The sequence below is a fragment of the Triturus cristatus genome, chromosome 1_1 (genome assembly GCF_964204655.1).
Source record: "Triturus cristatus chromosome 1_1, aTriCri1.1, whole genome shotgun sequence".
Lineage (NCBI taxonomy): Eukaryota > Metazoa > Chordata > Amphibia > Caudata > Salamandridae > Triturus > Triturus cristatus.
Window position 1 is genome coordinate 678,176,248 of NC_140579.1, and position 20,967 is coordinate 678,197,214.

At 41.9% G+C, this 20,967-nt stretch overlaps 1 protein-coding gene across 2 annotated transcripts in view; it reads right to left on the reverse strand.

The window, feature by feature from the left end:
- The window catches only part of PSMC5 (proteasome 26S subunit, ATPase 5), a 321,232-nt gene extending 315,754 nt beyond the window's left edge, over positions 1 to 5,478 (reverse strand). The window contains exon 1 of one of the 2 annotated variants that reach the window (XM_085647065.1): positions 5,261 to 5,478. In XM_085647065.1, coding sequence (XP_085503191.1) covers positions 5,261 to 5,344 — 84 coding nt within the window. In that variant the 5' untranslated portion in view covers positions 5,345 to 5,478. The remainder of the gene's footprint in view (positions 1 to 5,260) is intronic. The other variant, XM_085647066.1, reaches the window with a different exon arrangement.
- Positions 5,479 to 20,967: the final 15,489 nt, after the last annotated feature.

Genomic DNA, 20,967 nt, shown 5'->3' on the forward strand with positions numbered 1-20,967 from the left:
GTAGCGCGCTATACAAATGCTTTGATTGATTGATTGATTGACCTGGAGTGATGTTTGAAATCCGGTGTATATTTTATTTCTGGAACTGACCCTTGCCTTGAGTAGTGCAGTCTTGAAACAGTGCCCTATGAGAGCCCCACCCAGGCACTTGAGGGAGACACGAATATGGGGAGAGAAAGCATAAAAGGGAGGCAGCTGTAATCACACGCACTCTCCTGGAGTGCTTCACGAAAAAGATACATAGAGTTCCTGAAAAGGCAGCACTGGTGGAAGACTAGCAAAAGGCATTCGGAGAGGTGGTAAATGGGATATAATCCATTGGAAGGACAAATACAAGCTAGACGAGCTAAATCAAATGAAGCCAGTGAATAGAAGGCAAACAAATGTGAGTGACAAAACACAAAGCCAATGTTAAGCAACAGGCGGACTGTATTTCTAGGTCAGCTTTCAAAATGTCCCCAATTTGTCTTTGCAACCAGACAGTTGCGATGTCTGGTAGGCTTCTACCTAAAAAGACCTGAAAAAGTCAAAGCAGAGAACCATGAGAGAGTCTGGTCTCCAAAGGAAATGACAGGTTAACACACAATCCATGTGGAAACACACAGCTCAAGCATGTTGAATAAATGCAGCATTAATTATGTTCTCTCATCTCATACCGCAACCTACTAAGTTACATTTTGTTACCAAGTTATCTCTCAGCACATAAGCCTGCAAACACTAGCTATGAGAGTCCTCTACCTGAAATCCCAGTGTAAAATGGTGCAAAACCTGAACCACGTCACTCCAACTGCTAAAAAAAAAAAAAAAAAACCACCACAGGAGAGGCAAGAAAAATGCAAATTCTACTCAAAGACTTGTTCTTACGCCAAAATACAGCTGTGGTTCATAGCATCAACCAATAGTGTCTAGTTCTAGAAGATAGTCCAAATACCAACCAGTTCCCCAGATGAAAGTGATGAGAAGTCTGGCAATAATGTGTTGAAATTAATTTTAAAATGTTTTTTATTTTTTTTATTTATATAGCGCGTAACTACCCGGAGGCCTCGTCGCGCTTCAGCAGATTACTATAACGAGCTCCAAGGTACATTAACACGCTTTTGCAAACAAATAGGTTTTCAGGGCTTTCCTGAATGCCAGCCTATTGTTGATCTGTCTAATACTCAAAGGAAGGGAATTCCATAGTTTGGTGGCAGTGTGTGAGAAGGAACGGCCGCCCCATCGAGCTTTGATTACCTTTGTTGTGGTTGCTAGGTGCAGTGAGCCGGAGCGGAGGGCTCTGGGAGGGACGTATGGCACCACAAAGGGCAACAAGATGGCAGGGCCTGCTCGGTGGAAAGATTTGTGCACAATGCACATAGCCTTAAACTGAGCTCTGGCAGTCATTGGAAGCCAATGAAGCTCCTTTAGGGCTTTCTTGGCTGACTGCCAACGAGGAATATTAAACAATAGCCGGGCGGCACAGTTTTGGGTGACTTGGAGCCTTTTGGTCACCGCTGCAGGGGCGCCTAAATATAAGGCGTTCCCGTAGTCCAGGCGAGAGAGAATCAGGGCCTGAACCATGACTCTCCTCGCCTGGAAAGGGAGCAGAGGAAGAACCTTGCGGAGCATTTTCATTAACCCAGCACAAGTTGAGGCAGTTTTGGTAGCTTGGACCGAGAAGTCAAGCGCCCTGTCAAGCCAAATTCCAAGGCTCTTTATCTGGGACTTAGGGAGGGGAGGAGTGCCAAGGCATGTAGGCCAAGGTGTTCGGTGAAGAGTTACCTAATAACATGATCTCCGTCTTCTTCCCATTAAGTTTAAGACAAGAGGAGTGCATCCACTCAGCAACAGCCACTAGACACGGGCCTAAGGTGTTAGACGACCCCTCCAAGTGGTCCAAAGAGACCACCAGTTGGGTGTCGTCTGCGTAGGTGACAATACGCACACCGAAGGGCTGGACTATATTTGCTAGAAGTTGCATATAAACATTAAAAAGAGTGGGGCTCAGGGACGAGCCCTGCGGGACCCCACAACTAAGTGGTTGCTTGGGAGAAATCGTCTCACCCTCGAACACCTGAAAAGAACGCTCGTCCAGGAAGGAGGTCAGCCATTCCAGGGGCGCGCCCGACACACCCATGCCTTTCAAACGATGTAATAGGATGGCATGGTTAACGGTGTCGAACGCGGCGCTGAGGTCGAGTAGTATGATGGCTGCTTTTCCTCCCTGGTCCAGCACCGCTCTGGTCTCTTCTGTTACTGCTATAAGGGCAGTTTCGGTTCCATGCTGAGGGAGGAAGCCCGTCTATGAGGCCCATAGTAGGCTATTGGATTCTAAATAGTCCACTAAGATGTTATTAATGTGTCTCTCCAGAAGTTTGCTCATCCAAGGAAGTAGGGAGATAGGGCGAAAATTGGCCAAGTTGTTCTGATCTAAGGTGGGTTTTTTCAGAAGTGCCCTAACCATCGCACACTTCCATTGAACTGGGACAGAATTCGAAGCAATGGAAATATTTAGGACATCCAGGATGACAGGACGGATGACGTCGATGACTTTAATAAGAGTCTGAGGAGGTGCTGGGTCGTTGGGGGAACCCGAGGTGACTGAGGATTATTCCATCCAATGAGGAGGAATCTAGAAAAGGGAATTTATCCAACAGGCAAGGAGTCATCGTGTCAGGATCCCTTGTGGTGGTTGGCTCCCAGTCACTACTACCTGTGGAGAAAGAGGAATAAATAGTTAAAATCTTCTGAGAGAAGAAGATCGCTAAGTTATTGCAACGAGTTTTTGCGCCGAGTGACTGGCGCTCAGGAGGAGGGGGGGTAATTAAAGATTTAGCAATTTTAAAAAATTTCCTTGGGAGAGTTAGCAGCTGAATGAATTTTTGATTCATAAAACTGAGCTTGGGCAGATTTAATTTCATTTTTATAAAGCTTTATAGCAGCTCGATACTCCACTTTTTTAGATTGAGAATATTCTTGTCTCCAGGCTCTCTCTAGTTTGCGACAAAGTTGTTTCCTAGTCCTGAGAGCAGGCGAGTACCAGGGAGCAACTTTGGGTCTATTTATTAGATGCAAAGATTCCTTTGGAAGGACTAGATCGAGGGAGCTGGAGATCCAATTGTCAAAATTGACAGTGGCTGTGTCGGGGTTAGTCACCTCCGGGGCTGGCTGATCAATGAGAGCCAGTTTCCATTTAGCGAGTGGAAGTGAAGCCCATTTCCTTCCCCAACGCTTATTGTGGGTGTGTGGGACAGGAGAGCTGCCAGTAGACCAAGAAAAAGGTACCAGAAAGTGATCGGTCCAGGGTAATGGTATGGGTGTCTCAGCGGTTAGGCTCTCTAGATTGCTGTAAATGTGATCTAGAAGATGGCCCCTGATATGTGTCGGTTGAAAGCCTTTCTGGAGCAGGTCCATGGCCTGAAGATTAGATCAAAGGCTATTAGCCCCTGAGTCAAGTGGAACATCCAAGTGCAAATTCAGGTCTCCTAGCAAAGTAAAATTTGCCGAAGAAAGCACTAAGTTGGCGACTGTGTCCGTTATATTGGTGACAAAATTGCTAAGGGGCCAGGTGGTCAATAGACTAACATGCCAGAAAAAGTGTTTGAAGGGGAAAATTCAAGGGTAAAGTGTAAAGTCTCACAAGCTGGCGTAGAGGATGGGGTGACACGACATCTCAAATTGTACCTGTCTTACGGTCCAGTCGTTTACAGGTATAGCCTTGGGGGGTAGCCCATGCAATTGTAGGATCGATATCTAGCTGAAGCCAAGTCTCCGTTAAAAAAAAGGGCATCAGGTTTAAGATCTTCTATCAACATGGCTAGTTCAATATAGTGTTTGGCACTAGGAATTAAAAACTGCCCGGATGCAGAAATTGAAGAATCTGATAGCCAGAATATGTACAATTGAAAATATTCAGAACCATCAAAAAGGCGTATTATCAGCAAATGTAATCAAGCTTTTTTTGGGGTGTGGGATTATACTGTCAGTCATTCACAACGAATCATTCATTAAACGTAACTTACAAAAGCATGAAAATAGGCCTGTTGATGTTGAAGCATAAGACTTATCTGTATTTATGTATGTTTATTTGGCGTTTAATGTTAAAAATGAAGCTGCAATAGGTATATTTCCACGCTTATTTAACCAACGAATGTCTTATGTTTAAATGACCAATTCATTTTAGCTATTTATAGTACAATATGAAAGAATTTGCATTATAGAACAGCTTTACTGCTGCAGTTATTTAAACACCATTAGGAAATCTTGTCTTTTTTTATTTAATAACTCTCCTACCTGTTAGCCTGCACAGCTATCGAACTAGCTCGTATTATTGACAGTAGTGAGAATGGTCTGTAAGAAAATTCTATTTCTGCATTTTTCCATATTTAAAAATAAATACACAGGAAAATATATATTTTTCTGTCTGTAACCATCTGCTAAAATCAGTAAAAACAGAAAACTGGGAGACTTAATTATTTATAATCTTACTAAAATCGTTTTTAGTCTCAGAAACAACTATTCATAGAGAGATCCCATAAAAGCCTTTCCACTAATAATTATCTTAAAGTATTTGTCAAACCTCCAAAATCTTCTTAGACATGCAACCTACTTGTCGATCACTTTATAAGAAGCAATGTGCTAAAGTCTCTTGTGGGTTACGAAACCCATAACAATGTAGGTCAGAACCAGGGTTAGATTAGTAGCAACAACAACTTAACAAAAACATGTAAATCCTGAAATGCAAAATAACAAGCGCAAGTGTTGAGGGCAGCCGCATTATCGCGGAACGACTGTAGAATTAGGAGACCAACAATATCACAGAATGAACATGTTAACTTCAGAACGCATATATTGAATCAACATCGAGTGCTTTTGTATTTTACAAGGCATTTTTTCCAATCGAACAATATTAAACTTGAGTATTTAATTAAGTTTCAATTGCGGCAGCTTGATTTCTACGTTCATAATTGTTGCTATATTGACAAACTTCATTCCTACTTCACAGGCATGTACATCGCGGCCGGGATGGTCTTCAATCTTTTATTTAAAACTCAACATTCTGTAATCACTGTTCAAGACAGATATGCACAACTAAGTAGCCGTGAGTGACTTAGCACCGCGGATCCCCAGCTCAATCACATAGTGCTGTCTCATGGTTCCCACGTCCTAATAGCTAAGCAAGGCCCGGCCTAAGCACCGTGGGCTCGTATGCACTCCTAATTCGCGATGGGTAGGAATCTCGAAGACGACAAAGCTGTGATAAAACCTCCTGCCTCCTCACCTGCTCTGGCCCCTCCATCGTCATCTTGTACTCCCCGGGCGGAGCCATCTTGAACACAAAACAGCCGATTTCCGGCAGAATCATAGAGCCTGCGTTAGGATAATGCAGAGCGTCTCTTTACATTTGAGATGACTTCCGGTTAGAGGTGACAGCGCTGTATACATTTGCAAGGCAACATAAATCGCACAAACCACGCATGCCCTGTTCAGCTCAAACACAATGGTAAATGATGAGAACTAAAGAAAGACCAAAGTTAAAAACGCCTACCTAAGGTACGTAACAGCGGCGGCCATCTTTGTAGTGTGAGCATTTTTTTTTATGAGGTAGAAGAAAAGGAGAAACCCTATTTGTGTGATATTCGGGACGGGGTTCTAACGGGGAAACAAAAAAGTCCCTAAACCTATTTTCCGGATCATGTGTTAAGCCCCAACAATTGCATGAATTTATAATTGAACACATCCAAATATGTACACATACAATATAAATGAACAAATAACAAAGAAGATATAATCAATAAAAATCCAGTTTCTAATTTATTACAATAGATAAAAAATGTCATTTAATTTCATTATTTTGCAAGGGACTGGAAATCAATAAAAAATACACTATCATCAATTATATAAAGCATAAAGAAAATGGTGGAGCAGGTAAAGCAACATTTTGTATACCTTCTCTATTTGAATGATAAAATACTAAATACCTAACTATTCTAAATATTAACCTGAATTAACTGGAGTGTTACTATTAATCAACTTTACACCTTGATGAACACAAGATACACGCGGGACTAAAATGCAAATTGCATGGCTAATAATTCTAATGATTAACTGCGGTATGCATAGTAACCGTAGGACGTGTTTTATAGATATTGCATGATTTACGTTGCGTTTATAATAGTTTGCGTTCCTGGTATGGCGGAATGGTGAGTATTATTGCTTTAAAAATGTTGCTATAAGCTAGGAAACTACTAATATATATTAGGATTAGTGTAGGTTTAAACATTAGAATCTTCATTTCCGTATATTAATGATGTTTTATGTTTGTTTTGCTTAAGGTGGCATTCGGGCCTACTAGGCCGCGATATTCAAAATGGAGTTCGAAAGTGGGAACCGTCGTGTGAGCCCGATGTCTACTGCGCAGACTCGTGACACGTGGAGGATTGCCAGAACTCAGCTAGTGTGAATGACAGAAAAGACAATAAGTGACCTGTATCCAGAGGTCTACATGTTGATACTTCGGAACTTTTCGCACGAGAACTGTACAAGCCAAAAAATGACATATTCAACTCGCTGAGAACCAAGAAAACCTGGGAACGACGTCCAATATTTAAAAATTTAGGGGCTTAGCCAATCAGGACGTTTAGATTTTAGAAAATGTTGCAGGTTATCCTAGAATTTACTATAAAAGAGAGTAAGCGAATGCGTTCAAAAGTGTGCGTTCCGAATTTGCGTTGGTGGCTGCTGATCGATTTGCTTGCCCGATTGCCTGGTCCTTTTGATATTTTTGGGACTGTGTCGTGCTGAGCGAAAATAACTTTTCCCGGACTTATTTGGGTATTAGCCTGCATTCGATAGGACGATTTCACCAGAAGGGACTTGATTTATGCAGGGCTAACAGGGTTGAGAAATGGTCACCGATATCAAGATTTAGGTAAATATAATGGTCATGCCAAATATTCAATTTGAAAACTCTGTGTTGATTAGAGTGCCGATTATGCATATGAAAGCAAATTTCTTAGATAAACTAAACATTTGATTAACAGAAAATGAGTTTGTGATTCTTTTAATAAGGTATTGATTGAAGGTTCCGAAGCTTTAAATGTGTTTTAGCTGGTTCTAAATCACCATCAACCAGTCCAACTAATTGGTCCACCAACCAAGTGGTGGAGTGCCTTGATGTTAAAGTTAGGATTCTATAGGTACTGATGTATATAGTGCATATAATGTAAAGACTTTTTCTCCTATAGGTAATAAGGTACCCCCACATGTCCAGCGCTTCTTTCCTCCTGTGTGCAGATTCGAAGTGCGACGTATGAGTGTTGGTATTATGGGCCCCACCAATGAATGCGTGTATGAATGAGTTAGTGCGATGACGGGTCTGTGACGCAGAGAGGATATGTAAATTTGCCCTTTTTCTGCTGGAGCAGTTTTCTGGTAGCAGATTGATGGTTTTATTGTATTGGTTTGGTGATTATTGATTATTGATGATTGATTTTTGATTTATGTACTAACATTCTATGTTGAGTTGCGTCGCGTTTTATGTTGTTTTGGAGACTTCCGGGATGTAGGAAGTTGGATGCCCTGTAGGTACACAGGGAGAAACGTGTGGCAAGTGAAGTCGCACGGTGTATTGTCTTGTTGCCCTGTAGGAACACGGGGAAAACGTGTGGCGATTGGAGTCACACGACGCATTGTCTGGGTTCGAATTGGTAACATCGTCATGTGTTATCGTTAGGGACATTTCTGTGTGAAAGTGCGGGAGTGCAATAGCAACAGGTTTTCTCATGAAACTCTGGCCTTAATTCTCAGGAGCAGTGTAGTCTCCACATGTGTTTTATCCCCAGAGAAACGGTTAGCCTTTTTGCTTGTTAGAAGGGTAAGGTAGAGGAAGTGCTACTTTATCGGCGAAACTGAATAATTCTGTGGTAAGGTAGAGGTAAGCGCTGCCTTCGAGAAATACAGAATTCTTGTGTGATTGGATGAAACTATCTCTTTGGTTTAGCAAAACAGGCAATGGTGGTGTTTTTATGTAGTTACTAACAGATTTGATTAAAGAGAAAGTTTGCAGATAAATTTTGTAAAGGCGGGGTTAGCAGAAGCAGGAGTAGCGAGACCAGCTGACGTCAGAGAGACCGCGCTGGGATTGGACAGCATTAGAGAGCACCGATTGGTGCGCTGGTGCACACCGTGCTAGGAGTGGAGAATTGCCAGTGTGACGTAATCGCTCAGGATTGGTGCATTAGTGTAAGTCGCTCTGGGACTGGAGAATTTCAGAGTGACGTAGATGCTTCGGATTGGTGCGTTAGTCTGAGTCGCGCTGGGATTGGACAGCAAACAGAATAGTCGTAGAGAAGCGATTCTGGAAATCTAGTGATTTGGGATTAAAGAATAAGAGAAAATGATGTATTACGATCCACCAGAGAAGGAGAAAAAGTCATGGTTTGGGAAGATTAAAAGCCTATTTAAAAAGGATAAGCCAATTGTGACTAGGGAAGGACAGCTACTTCCTCTACCGAAATCGCCTGCATCCTTTATGGTAGCAAAATATGGATACCATACGTGTATTTGGTTAGATAAGTGGGCAAAGTATACAAAAGAAGATGGAGTTTTAGCATTTCCAGAAAGTGGTTCGTTCAGTTTAGCTGTATTACGAAACCTAAGAGAAAGGATGATGAGGTTAGAACCGAGACCTAGACCTACTCAATTTGAAGCCTCAACAGAATGGGAAGAAGAGATGTATGAAAGAGAACGGCAGCGTAGTGGCGGAAGGTACAATTATATGTTTGGTAGACCGCGTGGACGGGAAAGTCATGATGACAGAATGAGGAGATGGCGGAGTGCAAACATGACTGATGGGATGTTTTTTTTTTTTTCTTTTTAAACTTTATTTATGAATTTTTGAACAAGGCTTAACAAGGCAGTGCTGTATCAGGCAGTGCAAACAATCCCATACATGTATAATCAATCTCCGTTGCTACATACAATGTTCAGTTTTATGTCCAGACAGACAATAAGTCACAGGTGACAGTAACGCACTAGTGGCGACATCAAGATCCCAATCATGTGTATACATCAGTCCTTAATATCAGTTACCAATAAGATCCCACTCATCACTGTCGAATACAATGCCACTTATGGGGTAGTTGTGTTCATGGAATCCTGGGCTAATAGATAGCCTTGCTATGGTCCCCAAATATCTTTGGGCTTAGATGTTGGGGGTAGTAATTCGGCATACGTGGTAGTTTGCTCTTGACAGTACACCAAATCTGCCAGCCATTCCTTAAACTTCGGCGCTCGACCCCTTCCCTACACGCCACCCTTCGCTTTGCCACCAAGAGAGATAACGCTATGAATTTCCTGCATTTGGCAGGCAGCTATTTTGTATATCCTAGTAAGGCAAGAATTCGGTCTCTGACCATGCTAATATCAGCCATCTTCTCCAGTGCCTTAAACACCTGTTCCCAGTATTCCTGTACCGTCTCACATTCCCAGGCTAGGTGCATAAATCCTGCCCCCAGTTGCTTACACCTTTCACAGCGATCATTATCTGTCAACTGAAATCCGAACTTTTTCACTGGCGTGTAATACAATCTGTGTAGGTATTTGTAGTGCAACACTCGCAACCGACAACTGGACGAGATCTGCGCTGTTTGGAGGCAGCAGTAGCGCCATTGCTCATCTGTAATGTCCTGCCCCATGTCCTCCCCCCCAATGCTGTCTAGCCGAGCCAACAGCTCGCCCTCCATGCTCATGTATCGCGTGGTATAATCTAGATACAAGATGTTTTCTGTCTTTGGACCCCAACATCTGATGTAGAGGCCCCAGACAGTCCGGCTCCTGCGGGAAGTCAGGGAGGAGCACCCGCATCCCTTGTCGCAGTCGCACATAAAGGAACACATCCAGTGGCGTGCAATGCACTCCCTGCATGAAGTGGTCTAGTGTGCGCAATTGCCCTGCGTGAAAGATATCTCCCCATGTGCTGACCTGGGCTCTGTTACAGAGATCACTAAATCCCTTCTCCTGTAGTAGAGAGAGACTGGGATGATAAGTTAGGGGTAACCTAGAGGAATTCAGAAAAGGAACATTCAGTTGATTGCTATCTGACACCACGCATCTACCGTGCCAGTTATTGTAGTGGCCTGCTCCACTCGGGAGCGCATTGAGCCGTATATGAGACCATTAAGCGGTATTGGTTCTGCAAGCCAATCTTCCACCGCCACCTGCGGCATATAGCGGGGGGGATACACCCAATAATAAGCATAATGCGCCTGAGCACTAAGAAAATACACCTCAAAGTCAGGAATATTGAACTGATGGGATGTTTCCATTGAGAAATGCGGAAGAGACGAGTGGTAGAAAATGTACAGAGAAGAGAAACAATACAGGGGTAGAAGGTTACAAGTATGGTGTGAATGAGGCAGAGGATGATGTGCTAGAGGACATGTTTTATAAAAATCCTCCCCCATATCAACCAAATTCAACGATGCTGACGCCGAGTGCATAAGTAAAAGACACACAGAGAAATAAAACTTTTGAGGAAACAACACCTGATTTAGGGAAAAATATTCAATTTAGAGACTCCGAAACAGCACAACCAGTCAGGATGGTAAATGAAAAGTCCGCTGATCTGGCTAGAACTACCCTGGAATTAACTGAGAAAATTAGGGAATTAACCAAAAACATGGAAGCCGTAACTGTGCCTGTAACTATAGGACCAGTGATGCCTGTCTTTGATAAACAGAAAGATAGTGAGCATTGTTTGAAAGTTCCTTATAATAGTAATAAGCAAATCGAGACGGAAAAAAGAGATTCAGTAGAAAATCCATGGGGAAAATTAGTAGGAACCTCAGGTTTAAGTACACTTAAAAATCTGACAATGAATCAAAGTCCAGCAAGTAAGATGCTGATGACAACAGAATCAGCATCAGAGTCTCCAGAAAGTAGTATGGAACGAATACGGAATGAAACAATTCCTGTAGGTCCTACTTCTGATGAAGTAAGGGATTGGTTAAGGAGTTTACAGCGAAAAGATACAGAACCTCAACCTTTAGATGTGACAAAAATAAAAAGAACGTTGGAGGAATTAATAGTAGGGACTATTCCAACTGAAAAAATAAAAGCATATCAGGATTAGGGGTGGGTGGAATTTGCGAAAGTGACTTTCGCAAATTATCGCGAAAATGTTACAAATCTCCGCAAACACGCGGAAATATCGCGAAGATGCGGAAGTTTTTTTCCCGCCCGTTCGCGGTCTTTTCTGCATGGTTGGGGCTCGCCAACTTACCCATGCGGTTGCTTGAGGGCGCGGCCATCTTGTTTTCACTCTTCTCGCGGTGCATGATCGCGAGAAGAAAGACGTGATCGCGCGACCAATGACATTACTGCGGGCGCGAACTGTCGCGAGACAGCGCAAATGGCTACCAACAATCCAACATCTTGTGGAGAACGCGACCGGATCGGGAAAACTTGTCGGCGAACGCGGGTATTCAGGTAAGGCGATCGCGCGCGCGCGAGAATGTATTATTTTACAGCGCGGGCAAGAACCAAATTATCGCTAAGCTGCGGAATGCGGAAATTTTGACATTTTCGCGCTCTCCGCGGAACGCGAAAATGTCAAATTATCGCAATTTCCACGAGCGGAACGGAAATTTAGCCCAGGCCTAATCAGAATGAAGAGCTAATGTTTCATTGTAAGAGTATAACTTGGAGAGCGAGGAGTTTGCATGAGAAACTGGAAGAAGTGGCGAGTGAAATGGGCATTGATTTTGAGAAGATAAGGTCATTACAGAAGCCATATAGAGTAGATTTCTCTGAGAAGGATATCGAAAATGTAAATACTGCAGGAAGATAAACTCAAATTAAAGAACTGATTAGCCTGCTAAGAAAATGGGGTGATGTAGATAGATGGAAAAGCAGGTGGTTTCGGAAAAAAGATGATGCAACAGATAAGACCTTTTCAGCGTTCCCGGTAAGAGAAAAGGAGACGGTGGTAACGGAATGCCCTATGAGGTAGGTTGGCCAACTCAAGTGTATCCTAGGGATCCTAAAACAGGAGCCCCTGAGCCAGAAGTAATGAGAAAGTACGAGCAGGTAATTACCTTCTTGAAAAATAAAGTGCCTCCAAAAGAAACTGATTGGGTGAAAATTAATAGAACTCACCAGGAAGTTAAAGAATCTGTCCATGCCTATTATGAAAGATTGTTGTTAGCTTTTAAACAATACAGTGGTGATGAGAAATTAAGTGATAAGGATTTAAGTCACTTTGTATATCGATTTGTGTATGGGTTAAGACCTGAAGTAAGCGAAATGATTGAACAGCATACAGTAGATTGGCAAAATAAAAAGATAGATGAAGTATTGAGACATGCGAAATATTTTAGCGACGAAATTGAAGCAAAACAGCACAAGCTGAAAGAAAAAGCCATGTGGGTTCAGGTTAAGGTAGCAGAAAGGCAAGAAGCCCAGTTGATCGAACAAGCAAATGGCATGGGCCATGTGAGACCAAAACCTAATATTGGAAAAGGAAAGGGACAAATTATTTTAGACGAAGCAAAAAAGAAGTGGCCATGTCATAATTGTGGAAAATTAGGGCATTGGAAGTCCGAGTGTAAATGACTCCCGATTGCTAATGGCGATAATGCATCATTGAATCCACAGGTGCAGATGAGGTGAGTTGTCAACCACAGCGACAGCAGCAGGTTGTTGCCCAACAGTATCAGGTGCCAAAGCCACCTTTTCCACAGAGCGTAAATCCTCAGAGATACAGTAATGAGACAGGATTCTACACCGAGGAACAGGTAACAAAGCTACCGCGCGCTAGTGCCGTTTTGCAGTATTAGCTGCAGCGCGATGAGAGTGAGTCAGAAGAAAGTTATTGACGGTGCCGAGGAGAGTAAGAGGAGTGCGTACTTGGCGCAACTCTAGAGGTAGACCAGACAGGCCTTTTTGTGGATGGAAAGGTAAATTATGAAAATATTACTTTCCTAGTAGATACTGGTGCTAATCATTCAACTGTTAGATCAGCTGACGTCAAAAATCTTCCTCTCTCGGATGACACGATCCAAATAGTTGGAGTTTCAAATAGATAAAAACGTATCTGACTGAACCTGTCAAAGTTAAAATAGGGAAATTTACTGACATGCACCGATTTGTTGTGTGTGATACCAGCCCTGTAAATTTGTTAGGGAGGGATTTGTTGTGTAAGATGAACTGCACAATTTTCTGTACTCCGGATGGCATAGCTTTTGAAACTCCTGATGAGAATGTACTGTATAAAATGACCATGGCCAATATGGAACCCGAAGTTACTGAGGCATTTGTTGTATTTGACCCAGAAGAATTGCCTCAAGAATTGAAGAAGACAGTGAAACCCGAGGTATGGGATTTCACGGGAGAAGATATGGGATTGATGAAAAAGGTAGACCCTGTGAAGATAATTGTAAAGGAAGGAATAAGTTACCCGAATAGTCCCCAATATAAATTGACACCAGAAATAATTGCAGGAGTGTCTCCCATAATAGACAAAATGATTGAGCAGGGAATTTTGAGAGAGATAATGAGTAGTCCATGTAATTCACCAATTATGGGTTTGAAGGAGCCTAACGGGACTTTCAGGATAGTGCAAGATTTGAGAAAAGTGAATAAAATAGTTGTACATTGTTGTCCCATTGTACCAAATCCTTCAGTGATTCTATATCAGATTCCCCATGATGCAGAATGGTACACGGTTATTGACCTGTGTCACACTTTCTTTTCAATCCCATTGCACCCTGACAGCCAACAGATTTTTGTGTTCCGGTTCGGCGAACGTACCTTGGTATGGTGCCGAATCCCACAGGGGTATTCAGAAAGTCCATCAATATTTAATCAGATCCTAAATAAATCCCTGGAAGACTTAAAAATGCCCGAAAGCTCAGTACTAGTGCAATACATCGATGACCTACTGGTGGCATCGAGAACCAGAGAAGCTTGTGTGGTGGATACAGTTGCATTACTGAATCATTTGGCGGATGGAGGACTTAAAGTATTCCCATCGAAATTACAATTTTGCAAAAAGGAAGTACAATATTTAGGCTATAAAATTGAGAAAGGTGACTGCAGACAGGATCAGAATAATAAAGGGAATGAGAACACCAATGACTCAAAGAGAGGTGAGAATGTTTCTTGGAATGGTTGGATACTGTCGTCAGTGGATCAGCAACTTTTCACTGATTGCAAAACCTCTGGTACGCTTGACAAAGAGTGATGTGAAAGATCCCCTTGAATTGAACAAAGAGGAAATGAAAGCGTTTAAACAATTGAGAGACAGCTTGTGTGAAGCACCAGCTCTTGGAATGCCTGACTATGAGAAATAATTTGAGCTCTATTGCAGCGAGAGAGATGGGTGTGCACTTTCTGTGTTGGTACAGAAGCATGGAAAATTAAGACGACCAATTGCATATTTTTCAGCTGTATTAGATCCCGTAGCTGTAGCATTGCCTGGTTGTCTGAAAGCAGTGGCTGCTACCTGTAAGAGTTTGGAACAGAGTGAAGGAATTGTGATGGGATACCCTGTGAGAGTGTTTGTACCACATGATGTTGCGATCCTTTTAACAAGGAGCCGCACTCAGTTCATGACGCATAGTCGTCTAACTAAATATGAGAAAGTAATTTTGGGTGATACAAATGTGAGTCTTGTGAGGTGTCTCAATGTGAACCCCTCAACACTGCTGCCTGATGCTGTAAATGTGGAAGTGAAGGATGACGTGGATCATGATTGTTTGGAAGTGCTTGACTTTTGCACCAAACAGCGTCCAGACATAAAAGATGTGCCACTGAAAGAAAGTGATTATGTGATGTTTGTGGACGGGTCATGTCTGAGAACTGAAGAAGGGATTTTGAGTGCAGCGTACGCAGTATGTACTGTAGCGGCTGTATTGGAAACGTCATGTTTGAAAGGAGTAAGATCAGCTCAGGTTGCTGAACTGTTTGCATTAACGAGAGCATGCAAGTTTGGGAAAGAATCTGCGAATAACTGTGATTACTGATAGTCAGTATGGATTTGTGCATGATTTTGGGCAGATTTGGTCCCAAAGAGGGTTCTTGACATCGAGTGGAACTCCCATAAGGAATGCGGAAGTGGTTGGCAAGTTGCTTGAGGCGATACAGCTGCCCAAGCAATTGGCGGTAGTAAAATGCGTAGCCCATTCGAAGGATGCTGACTACGTGTCGGCTGGAAATTAATTCGCAAATGACATAGCGCAATATTGTGCGCGCAACCAGAATTCAGGTAATTGGAACAGGGAAAAGGAAATTAACTCACGTCCCTTATTTTTACTAACACTGTGAGTACCTGGGAGGAGGTGAGGCAGTTACAGGAAGAGGCAGGAGAAGAAGAAAAGAAACAGTTGGTAAAATCAGGATGTGCACCACGAGAGGCAGACAGAGTTTGGGTTTATCAGGATGGAAGACCAGTAATGCCTGATAGCATGATCTCTACCATGGCACGGATGTACCATGGACAGGCACATGTGGGCAGAGACGCTATGATCAGACTTTTCAAACAGACCTGGTATAATGCAAAATTCCGGCCTGTAGCTGAGAGCCTTTGTCAGAGATGCCTAGTGTGTCAGCAATACAATCCAGGAAGAAAAACAGTGGTGAGCTTGGGAACAATAGGACGAGAGGGAGGTCCTTTCACGAAAATGCAGATTGATTTCATTCAAATGCCCCCATGTAATCGGCTCAGGTATGTTCTAGTAGTTGTTTGTCTGTTTTCACGCTGGGTGGAAGCGTATCCAACCAGAAGGAGTGATGGGGTTACAGTAACGAAACTCCTATTGAGAGAGTTCATTCCTAGATTTGGGTTCCCAGTTACGATTGAGTCAGACAGAGGAAAGCATTTTGAGAATGAAATCATAAAATTGATTTGTGAAGCATTGAATGTACAACAAAAACTGCATTGTGCCTACCGTCCAGAGGCTTCTGAAGTGGTGGAACAGATGAATGGCACCATTAAAAACAGATTGGGAAAAATGTGTTTGGCCACAGGTTTAAAATGGCCTGATATCTTGCCTCTAGTGCTCATGACTATGAGATAGATTCCGGATAGGAATACTGGACTGAGTCCCCATGAGATTGTTATGGGTAGAGCGATGAGACATGTTTTCATTCCTGTCAACAAACTACTGCATATATCTGATGACTTCGTGTTGGATTATTGCAAGGGATTGGCTGATTCTGTTCATTCTGTGTTTCATCGGGTTGGATCAGATGCCACCACCCTTGAAAAGAAGCCAGCACATGATTTAAGTCCAGTAGACAGGGTAAGGATCAAAGTGCATAGAAGGAGAAATTGTTTGGTCCCACGTTGGGGAAAACCACGTCAAGTGATTTTGACCACGACGACGGCTGTGAAATGTGCCAGAGTAAGGAATTGGATTCATGCGAGTCATACTCTCCGAATCCCTAGTCCTGCAAATAGACCAGAAGAAAATTATCTGGGAGAGTCGGATACCAGTTCTGAGTCAGAATCAGAAGAAACCGGAACAAGACAAGCTCCGAGAAGGGGAGAGTCAGAACCAAATCAAGTTCCAGAACAAGAGAATTTGCCCTTAAGGAGACGACTGGAAATTTCGAATACTAGTTCCGAATCAGATACTGAATAAGTGAGAGTACAGGAAAAAGTAAAGGAGAATATTGAGGAAACCGACAAGGAAATCCTTGATAAAGAAGCCCAACATACAAGTACGAGAGAAATTCCACCTATGGTCGTAGAATTAGAAGGCGAGGAATTAGATACAGAGAGTGAGGGTAAGATTGTTGCAGAAGACCCCAGAGGAGATGTAGGGAAACCACACATCCAGGTAGAAAAAGGGACAGTAAGTCAGCAGGAAGATTGCGTGGAAGAAACACGAGGAGAGACAATTGTAGATAGGGAACAGGAGGTCGTGAAAGAAAAATCCAAAGAAGGTAAAGGTCAAATCGAGACCGAATCTGAAGAAAGTGAAGGAGAAGCACAAGAAGGATGAGTCTTGAGGAAGAGAGCTTGGAAAACTGAGCAAGGTGAAAAGGGAACTAGGTTGAAAAGGCCAGCAAAAGAGGAAATTTGGCCAAACAGAATAAAAAGACTGAGGTGTCGATTGACAAGAGTGAAATCATCTAAAGCAGAACAAGTGAATGAAGTGTCCAGTCAAGGGAGATCAGAAGACACTGATCAGGCACACTTGAAGAAGGAAAAGCGAATTAAGAAACCCAACCAGAAGTATAAGTCACCGGAATGGACGTATGTGGCACTTCCTGAAGTACAAGAGGAAGCAGATAGCCAAGAAAGTCTAGGTGTGACTGTATCGGAAGTGGTTGAAGAGGAAGAAGATTCGGAAATCCTGAGAGTTATCTTGTTTGATATCGGAGAAGAAACAGATGTTCAGGAAATTCTGAATCAAGATTGTGAAAATAAGGTAAAAGACGATCAAATGCCGGACTGAAGTGGCAGAAGAAGATGCAGAGAGATTGAATTACCGGATAAGACATACAACCAAAAGGGAACCAAGTAGGCGCTTAGAGCCTTGGGTTTAGACAAAAGTTAGTTGTGAATAAAGGAGGCTAAGTCAAAAGACACTGATCATTTCCGAAATGGCAAACACTGAAGGTAGAAAACCTACATGTGTGTTCCTTCGAAGATGGTGCAAGGTGTGTTGTTGTTGTACAGAATTACTAATGCTTCTGTGGAGTATATTAGCTATAATAATTTTGTTTAAAGTAACATTTGAGAAACTAGAGAATCACACGGAGAAGGAGACTAATATAGAAAAGGGTTATGATACTCATGCAACTAGATTGGTAGATAGAACCGACTTACATAAGGATAGGTCTATAACTGATTTTTTTAATAACGTTTTTTCAAAATTATTGTATGAATATGGATGTTAGAGATTATGTTTGTATGCAGTTACCTGCATCAGTATCGGAGGGTGTTACCTATCACCACCTTCCTGTGACATATGGGATAACATGTAGTGTATTAGCGAGTTTGTTTTATAAAACAGGGAAATTAGATTATTATTATTCTGATGTAGATAATATTTTCTCACAAGTACCTGTAGTTCCTGAACTAAATAAAATAAAACCTGGTAAAATATTAGGTGAATATTTCTTAGAAACTAGAGAATTAACTTTAGTAGAAGTGTTTAAGAATAATCTCACTTGTAGTCTGAGGAAGGAAGAAAAGACCTTCTTGGACATGGTAGAAGAGAGGAGAATTAAGATGCAAAGAAAGGTACCTGAGGAAAAGAGAGAAACAACAGTTTGGGATGTTGAAAAGGAAAAACATTTGAAGGGAGAAACCAGTCCGGCTATGGCATTAGATTGGCCTCAGAGAGAGAAATTGTGTATCAGAAGAAATGAAACTGTGTATGATAATTATTTTATAGGTGCGAGTGAATGCCATGATACATATAGAATCATGGGAGGATGGGGATTTAAAGGAGGCAACGATCCGGTATTCCCTGGATTATACTTCATCTGCGGGAACAAAGCTTATTATCGGTTGCCGGACCATTGGTATGGCACATGTTACCTAGGCCTGGTCTTCCCGAAAATATTTCATGTGGGAAGGGGAAAAGATGGTGTGCATGAGATAGGTAGGCAACTAACACGTAGAAGGAGGGAAAGTTGGTCAGAAATTGTAGGGGATATTTTTGGAGCACTGATACCAGTCGTTGGAATATCTCTGAATGCACATAAAATTAGAAAGCTGTCTACAGTAGTGGATCGCTTATCGACAAGCACTGCTGGAGGGTTCTTACTGGTAAATACCGAAATGGTTGCCATGAGAGCCATGGTGATGCAAAATCGACTTGCCCTTGATATCATTTTGGCAAAAGAGGGAGGAGTCTGCGGAATGCTGAAGGTGCAACATTGTTGTACTTACATTCCTGACGAGAGTCAAAATTTAAAGAAATATATTAAGAACATAACAGATTTGCATGAGGAAATTGTTCCGTTGGAGGTTGAAAGTGTTTGGGAAAAGATTGGTAAAGGATTTTCTGCTATAAAAAGCTTCTTAATCAAAATAGGTAGCTCATTTGTGGGTAAGATTCTAATACCAGTAACGTGTGTGGTAATATTAATATTGAGAATAGGATGTGTATGTATAAAAAGAAGAAAGTTGAGAAATAAAATAAGAAGAGAAGTTGTAAAGAAAAGAGAGAACGAAACGAGGGAAAGAGAAATGGGAGATATAGAATTGGAAGAGTGGAAAGAAAATATGTATAAGCAAACAAGAGAGGATGAGATGGGGGAAACTATGATGTGACGTAACCAAAAGTAAAGAGAACTGAGAAATCATTTCCATAAAACAAAAATGTATAAAATTTAGTGGGATTTGTGTTGATATTAAAAATCACCAAAGGGGGGATTGGTGGAGCAGGTAAAGCAACATTTTGTCTACCTTCTCTATTTGCATGATAAAATACTAATTACGTAACTATTCTAAATAATAACCTGTATTAACTGTTTGGAGTGTTACTATTAATCAATTTTACACGTTGATAAACACAAGATACACGCAGGACTAAAATGCAAATTGCATGGCTAATAATTCTAATGATTAACTGTGGTATGCATAGTAACTGTAGGACGTGTTTTATAGATATTGCATGATTTATGTTGCTTTTGTAATAGTTTGCATTCCTGGTATGGCGGAATGGTGAGTATTATTGCTTTAAAAATGTTGCTATAAGCTAGGAAACTATTAATATATATTGGGATTAGTGTGGGTTTAAACATTAGAATCTTCATTTCCGTATATGAATGATGTTTTATGTTTGTTTTGCTTAAGTTGGCATTCGGGCCTACTAGGCCGCGATATTCAAAATGGAGTTCGAAAGTGGCCACCGTCGTGTGAGCGCGATGTCTACTGCGCAGACTCGGATGGCTCTGAAGATCTCCAGGCGACCTCCGAAGTGGGCACTGTGTTGTTCGTCAAGGATAGGAACGTGGAGGATTGCCAGAACTCAGCTAGTGTGAATGACAGAAAAGACAATAAGTGACCTGTATCCAGAGGTCTACATGTTCGGAACTTTTCGCATGAGAACTGTACAAGCCAAAAGATGACATATTCGATTCCCTGAGAACCAAGAAAACCTGGGAACGACATCCAATATTTCAAAATTTAGGGGCTTAGCCAATCAGGACGTTTAGATTTTAGAAAATGTTGCAGGTTATCCTAGAATTTACTATAAAAGAGAGTAAGCGAATGCGTTCAAAAGTGTGCGTCCCGAATTTGCGTTGGTGGCTGCTGATCGATTTGCTTGCGCTGTTGCCTGGTCCTTTTGATATCTTTGGGACTGTGTCATGCCGAGCGAAAATAACTTTTCCCGGACTTATTTGGGTATTAGCCTGCATTCGATTGGACGATTTCACCCGAAGGGACTTAATTCATGCAGGGCTAACAGGATTGAGAAATGGTCACCGATATCAAGATTTAGGTAAATATAATGGTCATGCTAATTTGTGCCAAATATTCAATTTGAAAACTCTGTGGTGATTAAAGTGCTGATTATGCAAATGAAAGCAAATTTATTAGATAAACTAAACATTTGATTAACAGAAAATGAGTTTGTGATTCTTTTAATAAGGTATTGATTGAAGGTTCCGAAGCTTTAAATGTGTTTTAGCTGGTTCTAAATCACCATCAACCAGTCCAACTAATTGGTCCATCGACCAAGTGGTGGAGTGCCTTGATGTTAAAGTTAGGATTCTATAGGTACTGATGTATATAGTGCATATAATGTAAATACTTTTTCTCCTACAGGTAATAAAGTACCCCCACATGTCCAGCACTTCTTTCCTCCTGTGTGCAGATGCGAAGTGCGACGTATGAGTGTTGGTGTTATGGGCCCCACCAATGAATGCGTGTATGAATGAGTTAGTGCGATGACGGGTCTGTGACGCAGCGAGGATATGTAAATTTGCCCTTTTTCTGCTGGAGCAGTTTTCTGGTAGCAG